This window comes from Sorex fumeus, unplaced genomic scaffold (assembly GCF_029834395.1).
Source record: "Sorex fumeus unplaced genomic scaffold, SorFum_2.1 ptg000047l, whole genome shotgun sequence".
Classification (NCBI taxonomy): domain Eukaryota; kingdom Metazoa; phylum Chordata; class Mammalia; order Eulipotyphla; family Soricidae; genus Sorex; species Sorex fumeus.
In genome coordinates this window covers 12,265,447-12,288,274 of record NW_026606104.1, presented here as the reverse complement: position 1 = coordinate 12,288,274, position 22,828 = coordinate 12,265,447, and the positions used below count along the sequence as shown (strand labels likewise).

The 22,828-nt window shown below is 40.4% G+C and overlaps 1 protein-coding gene across 2 annotated transcripts in view; it reads left to right on the top strand.

Moving 5' to 3' along the window:
* The window catches only part of PKN2 (protein kinase N2), a 120,429-nt gene that overhangs the window by 78,371 nt on the left and 19,230 nt on the right, over positions 1–22,828 (top strand). Inside the window, exons 9-16 of one of the 2 annotated variants that reach the window (XM_056123175.1) lie at positions 10,535–10,678; positions 10,982–11,057; positions 11,370–11,544; positions 11,753–11,879; positions 12,598–12,728; positions 12,811–12,886; positions 12,965–13,056; positions 16,780–16,956. In XM_056123175.1, the coding sequence (XP_055979150.1) occupies positions 10,535–10,678; positions 10,982–11,057; positions 11,370–11,544; positions 11,753–11,879; positions 12,598–12,728; positions 12,811–12,886; positions 12,965–13,056; positions 16,780–16,956 (998 nt within the window). The remainder of the gene's footprint in view (positions 1–10,534; positions 10,679–10,981; positions 11,058–11,369; positions 11,545–11,752; positions 11,880–12,597; positions 12,729–12,810; positions 12,887–12,964; positions 13,057–16,779; positions 16,957–22,828) is intronic. The other variant, XM_056123176.1, reaches the window with a different exon arrangement.

Below are 22,828 nucleotides of genomic sequence, written 5' to 3'. Positions count from 1 at the left end.
TCTGGGTTCCCAATCAGGCATGTTATTTGTCCATAATTTGATGGCAGGCTAATGTTCAGCAGAGTCACCTTTTGACTTAAAATAACTCGTGTTTACATGTTACAGTTTACTTTTTCATATGCTTTTTACATTTATCCCTTACATTTATAGAATATTTTATTTATGGAAAATGTTTATACAAACATTAATAGAAAGTGTTATTTCAAACTGCCTGTTCATGCAAGGATTTCACCTCAAATATCAAGCTTCTTTCCTGTGACACTCTGGGATGAAGTCTGATTTCTGTCCTTTTCAGGATATAGGTGCATATGTCATTTTAAAATTTTATGACACACAATATACTGTCAGCTCTGTGCTTTTCTGTTCTTACCATCTTTTCCTTTATGTGTTTCTTTTCTTTTTTCCCTTCCCTTCCGTTTGTTGCTGCTCTTAATGTGATGATGGAGGTCATACGCATGATGTATTCATCAGGGGCTACGGTGCTCATATCACCTCACTATGTATCCAGGTGTGGCAGCCCCAGGGGTCAACCGCATTTATTTTGGCACAGGTGAATGGCATCAGTAATTGTACTCATTGCCTCCCTCTTGCTAGGCAAGTGATTTTAATGAGCCATCTCCAAGGTTATCTATGTTTTCTATACATTCTTTTATTTATGTTTGATATCACGGCAGAGCCTGGCAAGCTACCCATGATGTATTCGATATGCCAAACACAGTAACAACAAGGTCTCCAATGGAGACATTACTGGGCCCGCTTGAGCAAATTGATGAACGACGGGAGGACGGTGATGATGTTTGATATAAATATCATAGCTATTTGGTTTCTCAGATTCCCTTAGTTCTTTTAGCCCTCCTATCACAAAGTTTAGTCCAGTCTTCACTGTCACTGTCACTGTCCTCCCGTTGTTCATCTATTTGCTCGAGCGGGCCCAGTAACGTCTTCATTGTGACAATTGTTACTGTGTTTGGCATATCGAATACGTCATGGGTAGCCAGTCTTAAGATAGTGAAATGAAATAAAAGGGCATTCTCAACCCATTTATTCAAAATATTCCATTCACATTTTAGTGAGCCTTACTAAATAGAAAACTATCTTTATCAATACCAAAAGGTATTAATGGACTCTTTCCTTATACATAAAAGAGGGTTTGAAGAATGAGTGAAGATCTGAGGAGGTACTAGAGATAGAGTAAGTAGTGAATTGTTTTTGTTTTTGTTTTCTTTTTGGGTCACACCCGGTGATGCTTGGGTTACTCCTGGCTTTGCACTCAGGAATCACTCCTGGCGGTGCTCGGGGGACCATATGGGATGCTGGGACTCGAACCTGGGTCGGCCGTGTTCAAAGCAAACGCCCTACCCGTTGTGCTATTGCTCTAGCCCCAGTAGTGAATTGTTTTAAATTCTTAAATTCTCTGCCAGATTTTCACCAGATTTCTTATTTCTCTTGGGAAGTAACTATGTAAAACCCCACTTTAATTAATACCTTGTACATTGACTATGTAGTAAATGATAGCTCCTTGTATCGCTGCTCCTCTGGTTCTTATACTCAGTACCACAAAGATAATGTGGCCAAATACTTCTGTTTTCTTTGTCCTTTAGATTTTTTTCATGCTATCAGCACCTACTTTGTATTTATTATTTCTATTTATTTCAAAGGCACTATTACCTTGAACAATTTTCTTACTGATATCTACACAACATTCTTAAATCATTTCTTTCTACCATATCTCCCCAAGAAACCTCTGATAGCAAATCAGTCCTTATATTTGTTTTCATTTCAGTTTGCTGGATGTTGCTGAACTAAGTCAAACCAATTTCAATAAATATAAGTTATGACCTCAATTGGACTTGTAAAAATTGTCCCACACTGTAGATCTTTATCTTACTACCGACAGCTTTTCTTTCTTCAGTCTCTACAAGTCTTCTGTGCCACTTCAAGCCTCTTATTTTTTTAAATTTTTTTATTAGTGAAACACCATGAGGTACAGTTATAGACTTATTAATTTTTGTGCTTGGGTTTCAGTTATACAATGATCAAGTACCCATCCCTCCACCAGTGCCCATCCTCCACCACCACGGGTCCCAGCATCCCTCCCACCCCCCATCCCCCCCGTCCCACCCTGCCTCTGTGGCAGGGCATTTCCCCTTGTTCTCTCTTTTTTTTCTTTTGGGTACTGTGTTTTGCAAGAGAGGCATTGAATGGCAATCATGTTTGGTCTATAGTCTACTTTCAGCATGCTTCTCCCACCCTGGGAGGATCCTCCCAACACCCTTTATGTGGTGCTCTCTTCTCTATCTGAGCTTCCTTTTCCCCTAGCACGTGTGGCTGGCCTCCAAGTCATGGAGCAAGCCTCTTTTTTTAAAAAAATTTTTTAATGAATAACCATAAGGTACAGTTACAGACTTACAAACTTTCGTGCTTATGTTTCAGTGATACAATGATTCGAGTACCCATCCCTCCACCAGTGCCCATTCACCACCACCACTGTTCCTAATATTCCTCCCTCTCCCCTCCCCTACACCCATGGCAGACTCATTTCCTTTTCCCTTTTACTCTCTCTCTCCCATTGGGTGTTGTGGTTTGCAATATAGGCATTAAGTGTCAAGCCTCTTTTCTATTTTACTGACCACTAGAACTCAGCTCCCTCAATTTCTTCCTGTCTCTTGCAAATTTTTTTTTGTCTTTTTCCTTAAAAACCAATAAGTATTTGGGGCCAGAGCAATAGTATAGCAGTTAGGGTGCTATCTAGGCCTACCCGGGTTCGATCCCTGGCATCCCTTATGGTCCTCCAAGCACCACTAGGAGTATATTCCAGTCACTAGGAGTGCAGAGCCAGGAGTAACCCCAGAGCACGACTGGGTGTGCCCCCAGGCCCCCAAGAAATCAATAAACACTCAATTTTCTTCGATTTTTCACTCTTTTTCTATTTAGCCTTCGTCATCAGTTACCACACTGTCTCCCCCTTTACTAAGAATTCTGGTTCTTGTTATGTGTTCCCATTCCTCCTGTTTAAATAAATAAATAAAGTGTTGCTTTCCTATAGTTTTATTGGTAGACCTCTCTTTCACAGACAAAATTCTTAAAGTAGTAAGAATTTCTCTTCTTGCAGTGTATTCTTCCTCAGTCTATAGTATGTTGAAATTTGTACTGCTTGTAATGGCTTATAAACAAGATATGTATCTTACATATGTATCTTACATGTTGTGTCTCATTTAATCCTTAGCAATAATCTTAGTTAGGAAATTGACCACTTGTAGTCTCTTCATTTCTAATTTATCCTTCTGCCAGTGCAAATTTTATTAATCATTTATCACAATGATATTTACTGAACATCGACTCTGTGCTAGACTTGTATTTTTCTTCTTTGGGGGGGGAGAGGGGTGTTTTGGGGGCCACATGCAACAGTGCTTAGATATTACTCCTGACTTAGAGATTACTCCTGGCTCTACACTCAGGATTTACCCTGATGGACTTGGGGAACTATATGGGATGCTGGAGATTGAACGCCTGTCAGCCGCATGCAAGGCAAATGGGACCTACCCACTATAGTTCCAGCCCTTGTGTTCTTAGTTGATACCATTCTTACTCATTTTACAGATGTGCACACTAAGGCCCCAAAATGACCTTAATATATGTCATAGAACTAAGAGTTGAACCTAATTGTTCTGCTGAAATTTATTGGGTTTATAGCACTAGACAATGTTAATATTAGGTCCACACTCAGTGATACTCCTTTTCCTGAGCTCAGGATCACTCCTGTCAGTGTACAAGGGGACCATATGAGATGCTGAGGATTGAACCTGGGTCAGTCACAAGCAAGGCAGACACCCTATCCACTATATTATTATTCGCTCCAGCCCCTGGACCCTTTGTTCTTAACTGCAGTACTGCTTTACCTATTCTAATCCTTACTCTTCCATATTTTAAATTCTTTATTGGCAAACATAACTTAAAAATCCCTTGAAAATAATACAAAACCTTTTGTGACCTGTCTTACCATCTTCTCATCTTTATTTTCCAAAGTAGTCCTACTTAGGTTTGATGCTTTAATCGTATGAAGCTATTTTCTGTCCTTGCAAATAAATTGTATTCTTTTAACTTGATTCATTTTTTTAGGCTATGTCCTAGCATGTTTGAATCTTCTGATACTTCTCTCAAATTTTGAGCAATTTGAATTTCTGATTTCCCTGCTTCTTTTCCTTTAGAAAAGACATTAGTTCAGTCTCCCATTAGTGCCAATGTGTATGTTGTCTATGCCTCTCTCTGTTAATTTACATTTCCCTCTTTCCCACAGAATGTGAGCTCAGTGAGAGGACAGTGTTGCTTTTCTTTGTATTCCATCAAAGTGCTTAGTATATTTGTTAAATATTAATACAATTGAATAAAAATATATACATAATTTTAAAAAGCAATTTTCTCAATATTTTTCCCTCAAGTATAATAACATTTCTGAGAAACCGAGAGACACGCATCAGAATTTAATGGTGGGAGAACATGTATAATTCAAAATGTCTGCTTCCTTATCTACGCCAACCTTCTCCGTATTTGAATCTGATTTAATTCTCCATTTTCTTCCTATTTTTAGGAAACCTTTTCTCTGTAGCACAATAAATGTGCTCTAAGCTTTTTTCTACTTCTTTGATCTTTAAAGTAATGTGTAAGGCATATTTGGCACTGTGAGGAAGAGAGAAGAGCCAGAAATGTACTTTCTATAAACTGCCTGTGGTCTCGGAAATATTTATAAAAATCAATTTGATGCCAACTATAAAACTAATAAACTACATTTCAGAAACTTAGAAATCTGCTCAGTATGATTCTTATGCCCCAAGTTTTAAAATGTTGGGCCAAAGAGATAGTACAGTAGATATGACACTTGACTTGCACGAAACCAACCTAGGTTCAGTCTCCAGCATATGGTCCCCTGAGTGCAGGGCCAGGAATAAACCCTGAGCATTTATGAATGTGGACTCCCAAAACAACAACGATAAAAAAGCAAAAGTAAATACATATACACACAACTACATGAGTAATTAGCAACAATTAATGGAGTTAGTGGTTGTAAAATATAAAGATTTAAACTAAGTAAATAATAAAATAATTTAAAAACAAAGAATAATAAAAATGATTTTTGAAATATTTTTAAATATTCAAATAAGATTATAGGCATAAGAATTTGCTTCTAAATTTCTGGGACACAGTGGTAATGAAATGTTATTTGATGACAAATTACTAGAGCTAGGCAGAAGGAAAACCAAATGAAACTTTAAAAATTGAAATTGTGGGACGGGAAATAGAGTACAATTTGCCTTGCTATTGATCAACACCAGTTTAATCCCTAGCACCACAGGTGGTCCCCTAAATAACCACCACCAGGATTGACCCCTGGACAAAAAGACAGAAATAAGCCCCAAACACAGCTGGGTGGTGTGACCCAAAAACTGGCGGAGTGAGTTAAAATTGGAAATTAAGTAGATGGGTTAAATAACATAAGAGTTAATAGTGTAGACAATAGAGGAGCTAAAGTTGAGTTCAACACAGACAAAAGGATGACAAATAGGAGAGAGGCTAAGAGAAAAACAGGAATGAGAAGAATTAAAATGAGCATAATTAACATATTAAGTGGAGGTCTAAAACAAGGAAATAAGAGATTGGGCAGAGACCCAGTCTAAAGCAATAATGGCTTAGGATTTTCCAGAATTTATGATTACTCTGAAACCTGCTGTTTGAAAGTACTAGTCCCCAAATTATCTTTGGAGAGTTTCTCAGAGTGTGATGCTGATGCTGCCCCCAGGGGGCACTGGAAGATTCTAAGGGGATTGATAGTAACTTTGGATGCATTTGGGGGTTGCTTTCTGTTTACTGAAATTCAGTTTCCAGAGGAGGGCTCTGAGGTTTTTGGTTTTATTTAAACTACCCATAGCCATATAATCCCCAAATCCACAGACTATAAAACAAAGCTCCTGGAAGTGCGCCGCCGCACTCATGGCCGCACAACTTCTTATAGTCTAGGCCACTGATGGATGTACCTAAAGCAGCACACATATGTTTGGTTTTAACATACTTGCTTCTAATTCTCTTATATCCATTCTTTATCCCTCTCAAAGAGCCCAGCAAGCTATTGAGAGTATCCCGCCCACATGAGAGAGCCTAGCAAGCTCTCAGTGGCATAGTGGATAATGCCAAAAACAGTAACATTCTCCTGACCTTGAAAGAGCCACCAGTACGGCACCATTGGGAAGGACGAGTTAGGAGAGGCTGCTAAAATCTCAGGGCTGGGGCTGGAGCGATAACCCAGTGGGTAAGGCGTTTGCCTTGCATGCAACAAACCCAGGTTCGATTCCCAGAATCCCATATGGTCCCCCAAGCACCGCCAGGAGTAATTCCTGAGTGCAGAGCCAGGAGTAACAACCCCTGAACATCACCGGGTGTGACCCAAAAAACAAAAACAAATAAATAAAATTTCAGGGCTGCGACTAGTGAAGACGTTACTGGCACCTGCTCGAGCAAATCAATGAACAACAGGGTGACAGTGACAGTGACCCATAACTAAAAACTCAAAAGAAAAACACAGTGTGGATTTAGTCAGTCTTTGTGTGGTAGTTGGACATTTAATTTTACCTTTCCCGTGGAGTTGCTTTTTTCTTTTCTTTTCTCTTCTTTTCTTTTTTTTTTTTTTAATAATTGAAAACCCAGCCTAGAATTGATAAAATGTCACTAAAGGGTATTATGATGAATTTACAGTCTCCTTTGTTTTCCTTGCTCACTAGGGCTCACACACCCTTAGTTGTGGGAGCTCACTGTGGACTGCCCCTTTGTGTGCCATGCTTGGTTGTGGGTCTTACCTGGGGTCAGAGACTTCTGTTTTGGTGCTTGTAGACCCTTCCCTGCAGTACAGCAGTGATTGTGCAGTTTCTGCTGCAGTGAGAGTCTCTGCAGTCTCAAACAGCAGTGTTGCCAGCACCCTGCTCTGCATGTGAGGCAGTGCCCTGGGTTGAATCCATGTCCTCAAGCTCACAAGTAAGGCAACTGTGCTCTCACGCTGTGTCAAAAGGTCCCAAGGAAGTATCTCTTATTTTATCTCACAGATGTGTTTGTGTTTTCCTTGAAAAAATGAAAATATCTTCCATTGCCATCAAGTTTCACAGTTTGGCTACCTCAGCTCTCTTAGTGCTTCTATTTTTTTTTTATGCTGAATGTAGATTAGGCTTTGTTTGTTGATGTTTTGGTCAGTCTGTTTTAATTTATTATTCTTTTGGCCCCTACTCCCTCCATGCGACTAATTAGATGTCTTATTTGCTTTCACCCTAACTTTAAGTTATTCCAGAGCAACCATAGAGATTTCTTAAGTCTATCAGAGTTTTCTCTTGATTCCAAGGTTCAAGTTTATAAAAGGCAAAATTAAACACAGGTACGATCAGTGGACCAGGACAACCAGTAGTACCTGGCACAGATGATACTGCTCAGTTATTTGGATTGTGGTTTTTAGTTCACGTAGAACTATATTTCTCTTTCAGGGTTGGTATTACTTACAGGCTTTGTCTTATCTTTCATAATGATTGTGCTTCGTCTGGAAAATTGCCAGCAAATGAGCAGTCACACTTGAAGTTCATTTATTCTTTTGGTTTTGGGGTTAACACCCAACAGTGCTCAGGGCTTTCTCCTAGTAGTGCTCAGGGAACCATTTGTGGTGTTTGGGATTGAACCTACGTCAACTGCAGATGAGGCAAGTGCTTTACTGCTACACTATTTCTCTGGCCCCTGCAGTTTAATTTTTATTAATTCTTTTATTAGTTTATTTTTTATTTTTATTAAGAAATAGAATTTTATAGTGTTCAGAGAAGTACCTTGATTTTTCAGATTGTTATCTCACTATACTTTTCCAGTTACACTGTATGTTAGGGGTAAAAGTAGGATTGGAGTTATAATACAGGGTTAATGAGAAATAACTTCCAGAAAGACCAGCCTCAGGCTTTGTGACATAGGCCAGTGGTATTCCATCCCCAGTTTCTAGGCCCATTTTCCTGACCCATGCATAACAAGTCCTCTTTAAGACTAAGGAGGAAGAGAGTGAGGAAATGCCCACCTCTCTTTAGTTTAAAATTATGTCGTTTAAGGATCTGGGTGGAGGATGCTCGACTCCAATCCGAGTAGGCTTGGAGATCTCGGCCCCGGAACCCACGTGGCTTTGTCCCTCTGCCGGTACCTTCAGGTGTGCGAAGAGTGGTCTCAGCATGGTGGTGGCTGGTCCTGGAGGTCTTCGGCTGCCGGAGCCCTGGCCAGGGCAGGGAGGAAAGCTCAACCCGCTCCCCTCCAAGGGGCCCCGGCGAGGAATAGCGAGGCGTGGGGGCAGGAGGTCACACCCACCAACTGCCCCCCTGGCGCCGTGTAATCCCATCAACGGCCAAGACTCTGAGACTATAAAAACCAGCTCCCGGAGGAGAAGAGTGCAGTCTTCTGCCCCCGCGCCTGGCTATTCCTCACCGGGGCCCCTTGGAGGGGAGCGGGTTGAGCTTTCCTCCCCGCCCTGGCCAGGGCCCCGGCAGCCAAAGACCTCCAGGACCAGCCACCACCATGCTGAGACCACTCTCCGCACACCTGAAGGTACCGGCAGAGGGACAAAGCCACATGGGTTCCGGGGCCGAGATCTCCAAGCCTACTCGGATTGGAGTCGAGCATCCTCCACCCAGATCCTCCAAATTCCAGTAGGCGGGGGTCACACCCACCAACTGGCCCACTGGTGCCGTGTAATCCCATCAGCGGCCAAGACTCTGAGACTATAAAAACCAGCTCCCGGAACCGCACGGCCGCATTTGCGGCCGCGCGACATCTTATTATAACATCTCATTCCTACTTTGACAAACTGGCAGGCTACCTAATGTAGCCTGCCCACATGGCAGAGTCTGGCAAACTCCCTGTGGCGTACCCAATATGCCAAATACCAGTAACAATGCTGGGTCTCATTCTCCTAAAGAGCCTTGAATATAACCTCAGGATGCTGATTCCCAGCATCCCATATCGTCCCCTGAGCACTGCTAGGAGTAATTTCTGAGTGCAGAGCCAGGAGTAACCCGTGTGCATCACTGGGTGTGTTCCCAAAAAAGCAAAAAAAAATAAAATAAATTACTAGTGTCTAGTTTATTCATTCTATTTATTTCCAAAGTGACTTTCCAAAATTACTGAAACTTTGAGCATCAGTAGTATATTATAGCCGTATATCTACTTCTTCTATATGCCATTCATTTATTTTAAAATAATTGCACTCTACAAACACTTCCATTTTTATATTCTCTTTCTATAAGTGTTTTCCTATATTCATTTGTACCAACTAGTTTTTAAAGTCAGAATAATTTTTTATTATTATACTTGGAGCTTACATAATATGATGCATAAATTCATAAATTAAAAGTTGTTATATAAAAGAAATAGTTACTTCACTGAACCTCAGAGGAAAATCATTTATCTCCTTTTGTAAATGGTGTACACAGTCCTGAGGGAGAGAAAAAAAAGTCAGTTGCTTTATAATTAAAGTGTGCATGAATTCTAATTTATACATCGAAGTCAGTTTATGGCTTGATCCCTACTATAAACTGTGTTCTATAAATATAAAAAATTCATTGTTAAGACTTCAAGTATGGGGCTGAAGAGATGGTGAGTAAGGTGCTTGCCTTGTACTTGGCCAACCCAGGTTCAGTTCCCTGGACCCCATATAGTCCCCAAGCCAGCCAAGAGTGATCCCAGATACAGAACCAGGAATGAGCTCCATGCACTGCTGGATTCCCCCAATATTTTTTTTTCCATATAACCATTATTTTTAGTCATCACAGAGTAGTCCCCTCTCTGCTTATGAGCGGTATAAATATTCCTGGTTTTGGACATGCCAGTTTTAGCTAGTTTTTTTTTTAATGTTGTTAATAAATGATCATCTTTCTGTGTAAGGTTTATTATGAGTTTCCCATTTTCTTTCTACCTACACTGCGATAACCAGTCCTATTATCAGATGGTCATATTCTTTTGAAGATTGAGTGATCTAATGTTCTTAAAAGATTTTAGCACAATGTGCAACACACGGTAAGTGCAGATTAAATGGTATCTGCATATCCTCCTCTGGCTTAACTTTGGATCAAAGAAATAAAAGGTCTTTTACCAATAGAGCAGCAAATGATACCGAGTGGAATGAAAAAAAATAGAAAGATTAAAATTATAAAATGGGCAGTGTATCTGGGGATCTTTCATCCCCCAGAATGAATGGTTGTTCCCAGTTATGTCTTCTTGTACATATACGGAATATCTTAGTTTAAGGCCATCAGAATATAAATTTCTTCCTTTGAGTTCAGATGTATAAATTTGTTGACATATCATCGAGAATCAGTACAAATTGTTCTTTAAAATAGTGTGACCAAAAAAAAAAAAGTGTCACCATTGTATGTGTTATCTGTTTTTTTGTATTTGTATTTTATATTTTTTGTTACATTTAAATGTGTGTCCAATGATGTCTTCTCTGTTTTTGTTTTTGTTGTTTTTTTTTAATTAGTCACGTGAACTGGAAATTTCAGTTTATTGGCGTGATTGGCGATCTCTGTGTGCTGTAAAATTTCTGAGGTTAGAAGATTTCTTAGACAACCAACGGCATGGCATGTGTCTCTATTTGGAACCACAGGGTACTTTATTTGCAGAGGTAATAAAGATGTATTATTAAATGTGAATAACTACTATTGAATTTGTGTTTTTAAGCCATATAATAGAGAAGAAAGTCTTACACTAAATAATGTACAACTTGAATTCTTAGCTCAACACTGAAGTAGTATAGGTATATTACCTAAAGAAAAATCATTTATCTTCTTGAAGTCTGTTTCTTATCCAGAAAATGAGAATATTAAACTAAACTTTCCTCAGTATTTATATAAGATTTCACAGCCTTAAAGTTTAGTGAGGCATAAATTCAGTGCTGTAATACTGCTAACTTGAATCTTCTTTGTAGGTTACCTTTTTCAATCCAGTTATTGAAAGAAGACCAAAACTCCAAAGACAAAAGAAAATTTTCTCAAAACAACAAGGTAATTATAAAGAAATCACATCTTATTGGTTCTTTTATAGGTATTAGTCTATAAAAAGTATGAATTTTTAAGCCTTAACCACCCATCTTTGCTATATATAAGTAAACAAATTCCTGTTTTATTTTCAAAACTTCCTTTTGCTCTTTGCTCTAGTCTTAAATTGTTATTAAAACTATTTTTAACTGACAAGTTTTACTTATATTCATAAATTAAAAACTGATGAATATGAATGTTTTTTAAACAAATTTTTTAATTATGGCATTTTATGATATAAAAAATTTCTTGTTCTGTTTTCTTTATTTACAACCACAGGCAAAACATTTCTCAGAGCTCCTCAAATGAATATTAATATTGCCACTTGGGGGAGGTTAGTGAGAAGAGCTATTCCTACAGTAAATCATTCTGGCACATTCAGCCCTCAAACTCCTGTGCCTGCTACTGTGCCAGTCGTTGATGTACGCATCCCTGAGCTAGCACCTCCAGCAAGGTATTTTAGATTTTTTATTTTTGCTTTTTTAAAAGTTATTGTGACATTCATACAAATTGATTACAGTTGGCCCATTAAAAGTCTTTTTTTTTTGCATATCATATTCTTAAATTAGTATTCTGTCTACTCACAAGTCACAAAATTATTTCTGTTTTAAAACCATTTATATACTTTTAATTACCTATTTTGTGAATTTATCTTCTATAAGTGATTCTACAGTAACCAAATTAGATTTTGATCTTGAACCTGAACCTCCTCCTGCTCCTCCACGTGATTCTTCTCTTGGAGAAATAGATGAATCTACTGAATTGAGAGGCTTGGATTTGCCGGGGCAGGTAAGGCATTTGAAATCTTATGTCATCCCTATTCACCAAATGAATTACCACTGAAAGAATTATAATAAATGAGATGGACATTTTAGTTTATTAGAAATTATTTATGTGAACTGTGTATTTGTGTTTCTTAGAATAAATCTTACTTTACTCAGATATTATAGAGCAAGTTAACAGGAGAGGACCAACTACTTACTGTTAGCATGCCTTTGTCATTAACTAGACTCTCATGCTCATGAACCAGATGAGATGGAGTAGTCTGCTTAAGCTAGAAGGAGCATGGTTGATACTAGGTGAATGTTTAAAACATTCTTCATTTTCTAACTAGGTTAATATTGTCTCTGCATAAGGGGCCAGAGCAATAGTAAAGCAGGTGAACACTTGCCTTGCATGCAGCTGACCTGAGTTTGATCCCCAGCAACTCCTATGACTCCCCTAGCTTGCCAAAAGTGATCCATGAGTGCAGAAACAGGAGTAAGCTGAAAGTCAAGGTGTTTATTTGTTTAGGGGCCACACCCAACTATGCTCAGGGTTTACTTCTGTCTCTGTGCTCAAAGATCACTCCTGGTAGTGCTCAGGGATCTAACCAGTTTAGCCTTGCACAAGGCAAGTATCATACCTGCTGTACTATCGCTCTGGCCTTTGAAAATGTGTTAGATTTTTCAATATATTATAGCTAAGTGTAATATAAAATTAATAATAAGTATTTACTATTTTACAGGATTTAGAAACTGTTTTTGATATTGAGAATGACAGAAATAGTAGACGTCCAAAATCCCAGTCTGAATATGAGTCTGATATTCCTCAGTCAAACCTAAAATATCCTCAAATTCGAGAACTTGAGGAGAGAAGGTAAAGAATATGTACATAGATTGACTGTTCTATGTCAGGTTCCATACTTTTGCATATTTTTAATTGAAATTACTGAATTCAGGTCTCAACAGATGTTTCAGTTTAATCTACAAGACTTCAGATGTTGTGCTGTCTTGGGTAGAGGACATTTTGGAAAGGTACTATTTTACATTTTTGTATAATATTTATGAAACTAATAACTCAGATAGGAAATAATTATTTTAATCTCATTTCAGGTGCTTTTAGCTGAATATAAACATACAAATGAGATGTTTGCTATCAAAGCCTTAAAGAAAGGAGATATTGTAGCTCGGGATGAAGTAGACAGGTCAGTTTTTTAAAAGGTAGAAGTTAATATAAAATTAATGTGTCTATTGCAATGGCAAAACTTTGTCTTTATAGTAATTTATGAAGAAACTGTATCTCCCCTCTTACGACATTTTACTAGCAAATAGGGAAAGATAGTGAAGTCCTTAATTTTTTTTTTCACTTTAAGGTGTTGAAAGTATTTATGTGGACTAGTAACTTTGTTTTTTCCTGTCAGTGGTTGTATGAGTCTATGTTCCATTTCATCTAATGGAAATAATAAACTGTCATTTACAGATAATCTATTGAACTGGCTCACATACTGGGCTTTTTTAAAATGCCCCTCAAGGGACTGGTGAGATTATACAGCAGTTAGAACACTTTCCTTGCAAGAAACCAACTGGGGTTTGTTTGTTTGTTTATTTATTTTATTGAATCACCATGAGAGCAGTTACAAAGCTTTCAGGTTTAAGTCTCAGTCATACAATGATCAAACACCCATCCCTTCACCCGTGCGTATTTTCCACCACCAAAACCCCCAATACACCTCCCATGCCATCCCTCCCCGTGCCTGTGAGGCAGATGATTTCCACTTAACTCTCTCTCTCTCTCTACTTTGATTGCATTAATTATTTCGACAAAAGATGTACCATTGTTATTTGGAATTTTCCCCCAACAGTCAAACCTGCTGAAAAGGTATCATGAAATAATTTGTTTTCTATTACTGGTTATGAAGACCATATGATGTCGCATGGCCACTACTGCACTCGCACAATTTTGGATTTCTCATATTTTACTAATTAAATCTGGAGGGATTTCTGCCAAAAGCCGAATAGTTCCGAAATTGTTTTGTGTGCCTCTGGGGCCATGGCCGTGCCGGATAGCTGTTCATGGGGGTCAACTTGAGGTCTCGGCAGAGCAAGAAGGACATGCCGGTTCCACCCCCCACCCCCCATTCCATCTGGCCGCACCAACTGGGGTTTAATCCAGAGCAGCCCATATGGTCTCCTGAGCACCGCCTCGAGTTCCCCCTGAGTAAGAGAATAAGTCCTGAGCACTGCCAGATGTAGCCCCAAAATAAGTTGCAGTGGGGAGGGAGGTGAGAGGCAAGGACTTTAGGAATAATATTTGAATGAGATTAGAATATATACTTTGAGGCCCAAAGAGATGGCTCAAAAGAGTAGTGTACATGCTTTGCATGTCCCCCTCCATCCTCATCTCAGCACCATCAGGAGTGATCCCTGAGCACTGAGTGGGGGTAACCCCTGAGTGCAGCTGGGTATTGGCCCAGAATCACAGAAAAAAGAAAAAATAACTTTGAAAAGACTGTCTTGATAAAATGTTTAGACAAGAAAATTATATAATCAGAGGCTTCTGTATGATATTTAGAAGTATTAATTTCCATAAATCATTAGTTAGTGGAGAACAGGATTGTAGGGTGAAAAAACCTAGGACTAGGAGTGGGAAGTCTGTCTTCTCTAGTCCTGATTGCTTCTTTTTAGTTAAAGATTTAACCCAAAGACAATTCAGTAAACATCTTTGAGCCTAGTCTAATCCACAGCTTTTAAATATGTTTTATGTCAATACTTGCCTTAATGAATTATATTAAGTGTTGTAAAGGATATTCTGAATTGTCTTTTTTCCTTAAACAGGAAGTTCCTGTTTTAGGATAGATCTTAAGAGTTTCACTGAAGTGCTAGATCAATAGTAAAGAGGGTAGGGCGCTTACCTTGCATATGACAGACCTTGGTTCAGTCCCCTGCATCCCATAAGGTCCCCAAGCACATCAGGAGTAATTCCTGAGTGCAGATCTTGAGCATAGCTTGGTGTGACACTACCCCCTCCACCTGCACAAAAAAAAAAAAAAAAAAAACAAGTTTCACTTTATCTAAAAAATTTCATGTTGGTTTAGCATTTAAAATTTGTGCTTGGGGTCTGGAGCAATAGCACAGCGGGTAGGGCGTTTGCAGGTTCGATTCCCAGCATCCCATATGGTCCCCGCTGCACTATCAGTAGTAATTTCTGAATGCTTGAACCAAGAGTAACTCCTGTGCATCGCCGGGTGTGACCCAAAGAGCAAAAAATAAATAGAATAGAATTCATGCTCCTTCTCCACAACATCTATATTCTTATTTTCAGAATTTTTTTGTTCCTAAATTACCACAATGTAATATGGGTAGCCAACTATTTTATCTTTAAAACTACATTTTCTGGGACTGGAGAGATAGGATCATGGTTGCCTTGCTTGCCTTGCATGCAGCAGACCTGGTTTCGATCCCTGGCATTCCATATGGTCCCCTGAGCACCACCAGGAGTGACTTCTGAGCACAGAGCCAGAAGTAAGCCCTGGACACAGGTGGGTGTGGCCCAAAAAAACAAAAACAAACAAAAAAATTACGATTACAGTTTTGAAGTTAACTCCTTTTTAAAGAACCCAAAAGAAAAGAAAAATGAGATTGTCTACCTTTAACACCAGGATTTGAGTTTGGCATTTTAAAAACTAACAAAACTCTTTAAGTTTTCTAATTTCGGAATTTAATTTTATTAATGCTTTTAAGCATTAGTGTCTATTTTTGTTCTCTCCTCAAAGAGCCTGGCAAGCTCCCCGTGACGTATTCGATATGCCAGACACAGTAACAACAAAGTCTCCAATGGAGACGTTACTGGGCCTGCTCGAGCAAATTGATAATCAACGGGAGGGCCTTTATAATCTAAATGTAAATAAAATATATAGATATCTTTATTTTGATTAGGTGCTAGAAAATAAATCCCAGGGTTTTTTCTTTTTTTTTTCTTTTTTTTTTTTTGGTTTTGGGGTCACACCCGGAGATGCACGGGGGTCACTCCTGGCTCATGCACTCAGGAATTACTCCTGGCAATGCTCAGGGAACCATATGGGATGCTGGGAATCGAGCCTGGGTCGGCCGCATGCAAGGCAAATGCCCTACCCACTGTGCTGTTGCTTCAGCCTCAATAATCCCAGTTTTATTTGAACTGTTTTTCTTCTACTTTTAGTTTTAAGTGAGGTTAATTTTCAGTTATTTTCAGGGAAAGAAAGAGTATTGTAATTTTGCTAATTTTGTCAAAATTAATGTTCCAAATCATTTTGGCCACTTTTTTTTGTAGCAGTTTGTAATGTTTTATAGAAGAAACTCAGTAATTACTGTAGGATTTTTAAAGTACCTTACATTATATTAAGAAGCTTCCTTAGAAACATGTTGTAGAACTCTTAATGTAGCTTCTTTCCCGTCTACACTAAAATTTTATGCAGTATAACTTTACCTCAACTAAATATATTATGGAACATTTTAAAACTGTAATTTATAATTTGTAGCAAGATTCATATTCTTAAAATTATGTTTTACATTGCTAAACTCTTTGATCAGTTCATGATAAATTTTTACAGTTCACCCCTACTTAGCTACTTAAGCCTTTTTTATCATCTCTAAGGTAGATTTATATTTGTCATATTATGGTACTATCTATGTAAACTCTATAATTATTTGTAAATCTGACCATATATTTTGTTCTTCAATATATTTTTAAATATCCTTGACTTAGAACATAGTTTACATTTTGATACTGTATGTACTACTTTATGCCACATTAATATATTTCAGTTCAAGACATAGATGTACATGTTTATATCAAACCAAATTGTTAAAGTGTTAGTAGAAAAACTAAGACATACTTTGTGGTTTTGAAGTTACAATAATTATGAAAAATTAAATGTTTTCTCTTATAGCCTGATGTGTGAAAAAAGGATTTTTGAAACTGTGAATAGTGTAAGGCATCCCTTTTTGGTGAACCTTTTTGCATGTTTCCAAACCAAAGAGCATGTTTGCTTTGTTATGGAATATGCTGCTGGTGGTGACCTAATGATGCACATTCATACTGATGTCTTTTCTGAACCCAGAGCTGTGTGAGTATGCTTTAGACATTTCTCAGCGTGTTGTTGTTGTTGTTGTTATCATGATTGATTTACTTGAGGGAAGAATAAAAGCTTTACTAATTGTAGATTTTTGTTTTCTAAAATAGGATCTGCAGGAAATTTTAGCACTCTCCAGTCATCTTTTGCCATGTTGTAGTTTCTGCTTTTCTTATGTTCTTTATATCAAAAACTTTATGGGTTACACTAATAATAATAAACAAATTGGATTCATTTTAGCAAAATTTCTTTTTTCTCATTTTACATTTTCTCCTTAGGGACAGCCACCTATTATGGGACTGTGGTTTTAGATGCCAACCATACTTAAATTTTACTGTTAAATGGAGAAAGAGTGTAGAAAAAAGAATATGCAGTAAAGTCTATATTATATTTTTATTGAATTTTGTTGAAAGTATATAAAGTATTTGCATGTGTTCATATATATCTGAGAGACTATGTTTTAAAGTGCTACATATTGCCTTCAAGAGAGCCACAGAAAAATAGATGTCTTAATAATGTTTCCTTAATTTTGGTGGGTTTTGTTTGTTTTTTCCATTTTGTTGTGGTGATGATGGTTTTGGATTTTTTTTTTTTTTTTTTTTTTTATTTATTTATTGAATCACTGTGGGAAAGGTTACAAAGCTTTCAGGTTTATGTCTCAGTCATGCAAATATCAAACACATTTCCCTTTACCAATACTTATTTTTTCCCACGAAGAACCCCAATAAAACCCCACCCCCCACCCCTCCCCGTCCCTATGCGCTCGTGAGGCAGATGAATTCTAGTTAACACTCTATCCGCTTTGATTAGATTGTTTCAATAAAAGATTCACCACTATTATTTAGAGTTTACCCCCCCCCCCCCAAATCAGACATGCTGAAAAAGCATTGTGAAGTGATTTGCTTTCTCCAGCTGGGTTCAAGAATTAAATGTTGGTTTTGGATTTCTGCTATTTTACTTATTGACCCTGGAAGTATTTCTACTGAAAGTCAGATAGTTAAGAAATTGGTTTCTGTGTTCTGGAGTCGTGGCCGTGCTGGAGAGCCGCTCGTGGGGGGCAACTGGTGGCCTCGGTAGGGCGTGAAGGGCGGAGCGAAACGCCCCCCTTCCCATGAGGTTTTAGTCGCCCCCACACTCCCGGCTCATACCTGCTGTCCACAAGGCTCCCATGTGGCCGCCATCTTTCTTTCCAGAGAGGAGAGGGCGAATGGGGCAACACCCTTTCCCCTCCGGCAGACTTGATGGGCTGGATCAACGCATAGTCCATTCACTTTTCTGCTCCAAGCTGCTGGGTTCTGCATTAAGTCCTTGTGCTTCTGGGGCCATGGCCGTGCTGGAGAGCCGCTCGTGGGGGGCAACTGGTGACCTCGGTAGGGCGTGAAGGACGGACCGGAACGCCCCCCGACCCATGAGGTTTTAGTCGCCCCCACACTCCCGGCTCATACCTGCTGTCCACAAGGCTCCCATGTGGCTGCCATCTTTCTTTCCAGAGAGGAGAGGGCGAATGGGGCAACACCCTTTCCCCTCCGGCAGACTTGATGGCCTGGATCAATGCATAGTCCGTTCACTTTTCTGCTCCAAGCTGCTGGGTTCTGCATTAAGTCCTTGTGCTTCTGGGGCCGTGGCTGTGCTGGAGAGCCGCTCGTGGGGGGCAACTGGTGACCTCGGTAGGGCGTGAAGGACGGACCGGAACGCCCCCCTTCCCATGAAGTTTTAGTCGCCCCCACACCCCCGGCTCATACCTGCTGTCCACAAGGCTCCCATGTGGCCGCCGTCTTTCTTTCCAGAGGGAGGAGGGCGGAAGGGAGCAACACCCTTTCCCCTCTGGGCAGAAATGATTGCCTGGATTAACGCATAGTCCTTTCACTTTTCTGCTCCAAGCTGCTGGGTTCTGCATTAAGCCCTTGTGCTTCTGGGGCTGTGGCCGTGCTGGAGAGCCGCTCGTGGGGGGCAACTGGTGACCTCGGTAGGGCGTGAAGGACGGACCGGAACGCCCCCCTTCCCATGAGGTTTTAGTCGCCCCCACACCCCCGGCTCATACCTGCTGTCCACAAGGCTCCCATGTGGCCGCCATCTTTCTTTCCAGAGAGGAGAGGGCGAATGGGGCAACACCCTTTCCCCTCCGGCAGACTTGATGGCCTGGGTCAATGCATAGTCCGTTCACTTTTCTGCTCCAAGCTGCTGGGTTCTGCATTAAGTCCTTGTGCTTCTGGGGCCGTGGCTGTGCTGGAGAGCCGCTCGTGGGGGGTGACTGGTGACCTCGGTAGGGCGTGAAGGACGGACCGGAACGCCCCCCTTCCCATGAGGTTTTAGTCGCCCCCACACCCCCGGCTCATACCTGCTGTCCACAAGGCTCCCATGTGGCCGCCATCTTTCTTTCCAGAGGGAGGAGGGCGGAAGGGAGCAACACCCTTTCCCCTCTGGGCAGAAATGATTGCCTGGATTAACGCATAGTCCTTTCACTTTTCTGCTCCAAGCTGCTGGGTTCTGCATTAAGCCCTTGTGCTTCTGGGGCTGTGGCCGTGCTGGAGAGCCGCTCGTGGGGGGCAACTGGTGACCTCGGTAGGGCGTGAAGGACGGACCGGAACGCCCCCCTTCCCATGAGGTTTTAGTCGCCCCCACACCCCCGGCTCATACCTGCTGTCCACAAGGCTCCCATGCGGCCGCCATCCTTCTTTCCAGAGAAGAGAGGGCGAATGGGGCAACACCCTTTCCCCTCCGGCAGACTTGATGGCCTGGATTAACGCATAGTCCTTTCACTTTTCTGCTCTAAGCTGCTGGGTTCTGCATTAAGTCCTTGTGTTTCTGGGGCTGTGGCCGTGCTCCAAACTTAACTCTGACTTTCAGGGAGAAAGATTGGGTGGTTTACTTCTCATTGATCACTTTGTATATAGAGAGATGTCGCGCGGCCGCGTAAGCGGCCGCGCGGTTTTGAGAAAAAGTCCTCGTTCCCGCATACTCGAGCTGTGTTTGTAGAGGCTTCTGGTCACCGGGGTTCCATCTGGGGGAGGCGAGATGCGGCGCCTACTCCATCTGGAACTTGCGGGTGAACTTGGCTCTTTTTGGAACCTGTTTTTTCTTTTTTTTTTTCCTCCGGGATCCCGCACTCTCCATGTGTTCTTTCTCTTATGCTTAAGGCTTCAAAGATGGCGCTGGGGGGCGGGCTGTGGGCATGACTTCCGGAATCAGAGGTTACCTGGGAGGTGTAGTTCGGCAGATTTGAGAAAAAGTCCTCATTCCCGCATACTCGAGCTGTGTTTGTAGAGGCTTCTGGTCACCGGGGTTCCATCTGGGGGAGGCGAGATGCGGCGCCTACTCCATCTGGAACTTGCGGGTGAACTTGGCTCTTTTTGGAACCTGTTTTTTCTTTTTTTTTTTTCCTCCGGGATCCCGCACTCTCCATGTGTTCTTTCTCTTATGCTTAAGGCTTCCGGTTTTGGATTTTTTTGAATCACTGCTGGTGGTGCTTAGGACTTACTCCTGGCTCTGTACTCAGGGCTCATTCCTGTAAGAGCTCAGGAGACCATATTGGGCGTCAGGGATTGAACCTGGTTGGTGACAAACAAGGCGAGTTTTCTGCCCTTTTTTTTTTTAATTGGGACATAGCTGACAGGGCCCAGAGCTACTCCAGCTTAGCCTTACTTGGGCTGGTGGTTCTCAGGGCGCCCTCAAGACTATACCGCACCGGGCATGAATGCTAGGATCAAACTCGGACATTGCACATATAAACCATGCTGAGCATTTGAGTTATCTCCTTGGCCTAGTTTCCTTTCAGAGTTTTTTGACTTCTGTGTGATGTGAATGTTTTGTTTGCTATCACAGTTCTTACGTGGTGGTACTAAGATTTGATATGATCAAAGCATTGTAAGTACACTGAACATTCCAGTATTACCAAATTTATGCTTCCAACACTGACTTCTACCTAAAACTTAAAAGTCTAATCATATTCAGCATCCAATTGGACTTTTTCTTCTGTATGGTTAGTAAGTACTTCTTGTTTAATTTCTCAAACTGAGCTCCTGGTTTTTCATTTTTCCTAACACTTTCCAGTATGTTATTCTTCTAGAGTTCGGTCTTATTAAAAAGTAGTAAAAATTTTTTAATTTTTATTAAAATTTGGTCTGGAGTGATAGCACAGCAGGTAGGGCGTTTGCCTTGCACATGGTCAATCGTTCGACCCAGGTTCAATTTCTCCACCCCTCTCGGAGAGCCCGGCAAGCTACCAAAGGCATCTCGCCTGCAAGGCAAAGCCTGGCAAGCTACCCATGACATATTTGATGTACCACAAAAACACATTAGGGGCTAGAGCAATAGCACAGTGAGTAGGGCATTTGCCTCATACACAGCCAACCTAGGTTCAATTCCCAGCATCCCATATGGTCCCCCGAGCACCACCAGGAGTAATTCCTGAGTGCATGAACCAGGAGTAATCCCTGTGCATCGCTGGGTGTGACCCAAAAAGAAACACACACACACACACACACACACACACACACACACACACACGCACACATTAACAAGTCTCACAATGGAGACATTACTGGGCTCACTCAAGAAAATCGATAAACAATGGGAGGACAATGACAGTGATTAAAATTTAAAATTTATGGTTATCATAGTATTTTTGGTTTTGATATACAAATTACTGCACCTCTCACTACCACCAAAATACCAAAGATTCTCCACTATTCTCCTTATGTTACTTGGAGCTCTCCTTTTTAGTCTCCCCTAGATTTTTCCCTCTTGGTAATCTCAGTTTTGTAATCCAAGTCCAAGGATTTGTCATTCCATACTGTCATTTCCCTTTTCGTTTCTCTATATACTGCAGATGAGTGCTGTATAGACCAGTTGTGTGTGCTAAATCAAAGGTACCTATTATTTCGCCTCTTTCTCCTTCACATGATATATTTACACTATTAGCAATTCAATTTTGTTTTGGGACCACAATACACTGTGCTCAGGAATCACTGCTGGCAGGCTCAGTGAACCCTACAGGATGCTAGGAATTGAACCCCAGACGGCCATGTTCGAGACACCTTACCTGTTATACTGTCTCTTTTGCTGCCCTTACCAATTCAATTTAGTTCTTCCCCCAAAACCTTACAAGTCATAAAAGGCATACCAAGCATAATCCTTTATTAGAGTTATTCTTGAATTTAACCACTTTTCTACATTCTGATAAAATAACAACTGACATTTGTATAGCCATTTTCACTTTCAGACCTTTGATCCTCATCATAACTCTCAGAGACAGGGTGTGTGTATTTATACCTTAGCTCTTCAAGTAAAGTAACAGGTGAAGGGCCAGAAGTACATTGAAATGGACTGAGTACCTGCTTTGCATGCAGGAAGTCTGGGTTTGATTCCCAGAACCAATCCATGACCAACTAAGAGTAGCCCCAAGCATTTCCAGGTGTGACCCAAAAATAAACAAAAAAGTCAATGATTACTCCTAATATACAACGAAACATACAAAAAGAAGCCCAAAGGAATAGCACATAGAACAACAGTTGTAGGGTACTTATTTGGCACATAACTGACCTGTGCAAAATGTGTCCGTCACATGATATATAAGGTACAAAATAATTGGTACCTTTGATTTAGCACACACAACTGGTCCTTGACACCACATGTGACAACTCCCCCCCTCCCCAAACCCAAGCCAAGTAAGCCTTGAGCATTGCCGGGTGTGATCCCCTCTCCGCACTAAAAACAAAGAGGTAGAAACTAAAAGCCAGAAAGTAATAAAAGCTTACTGATAATTCCCTGAATATTTAAGAATCTTAAGAATGTCATCTAAAAGCTTCACTAAATCTAGATTTTAGCTAAAACTCAAGATTTTGTTTTCTCTAAAATAAAATTTTTA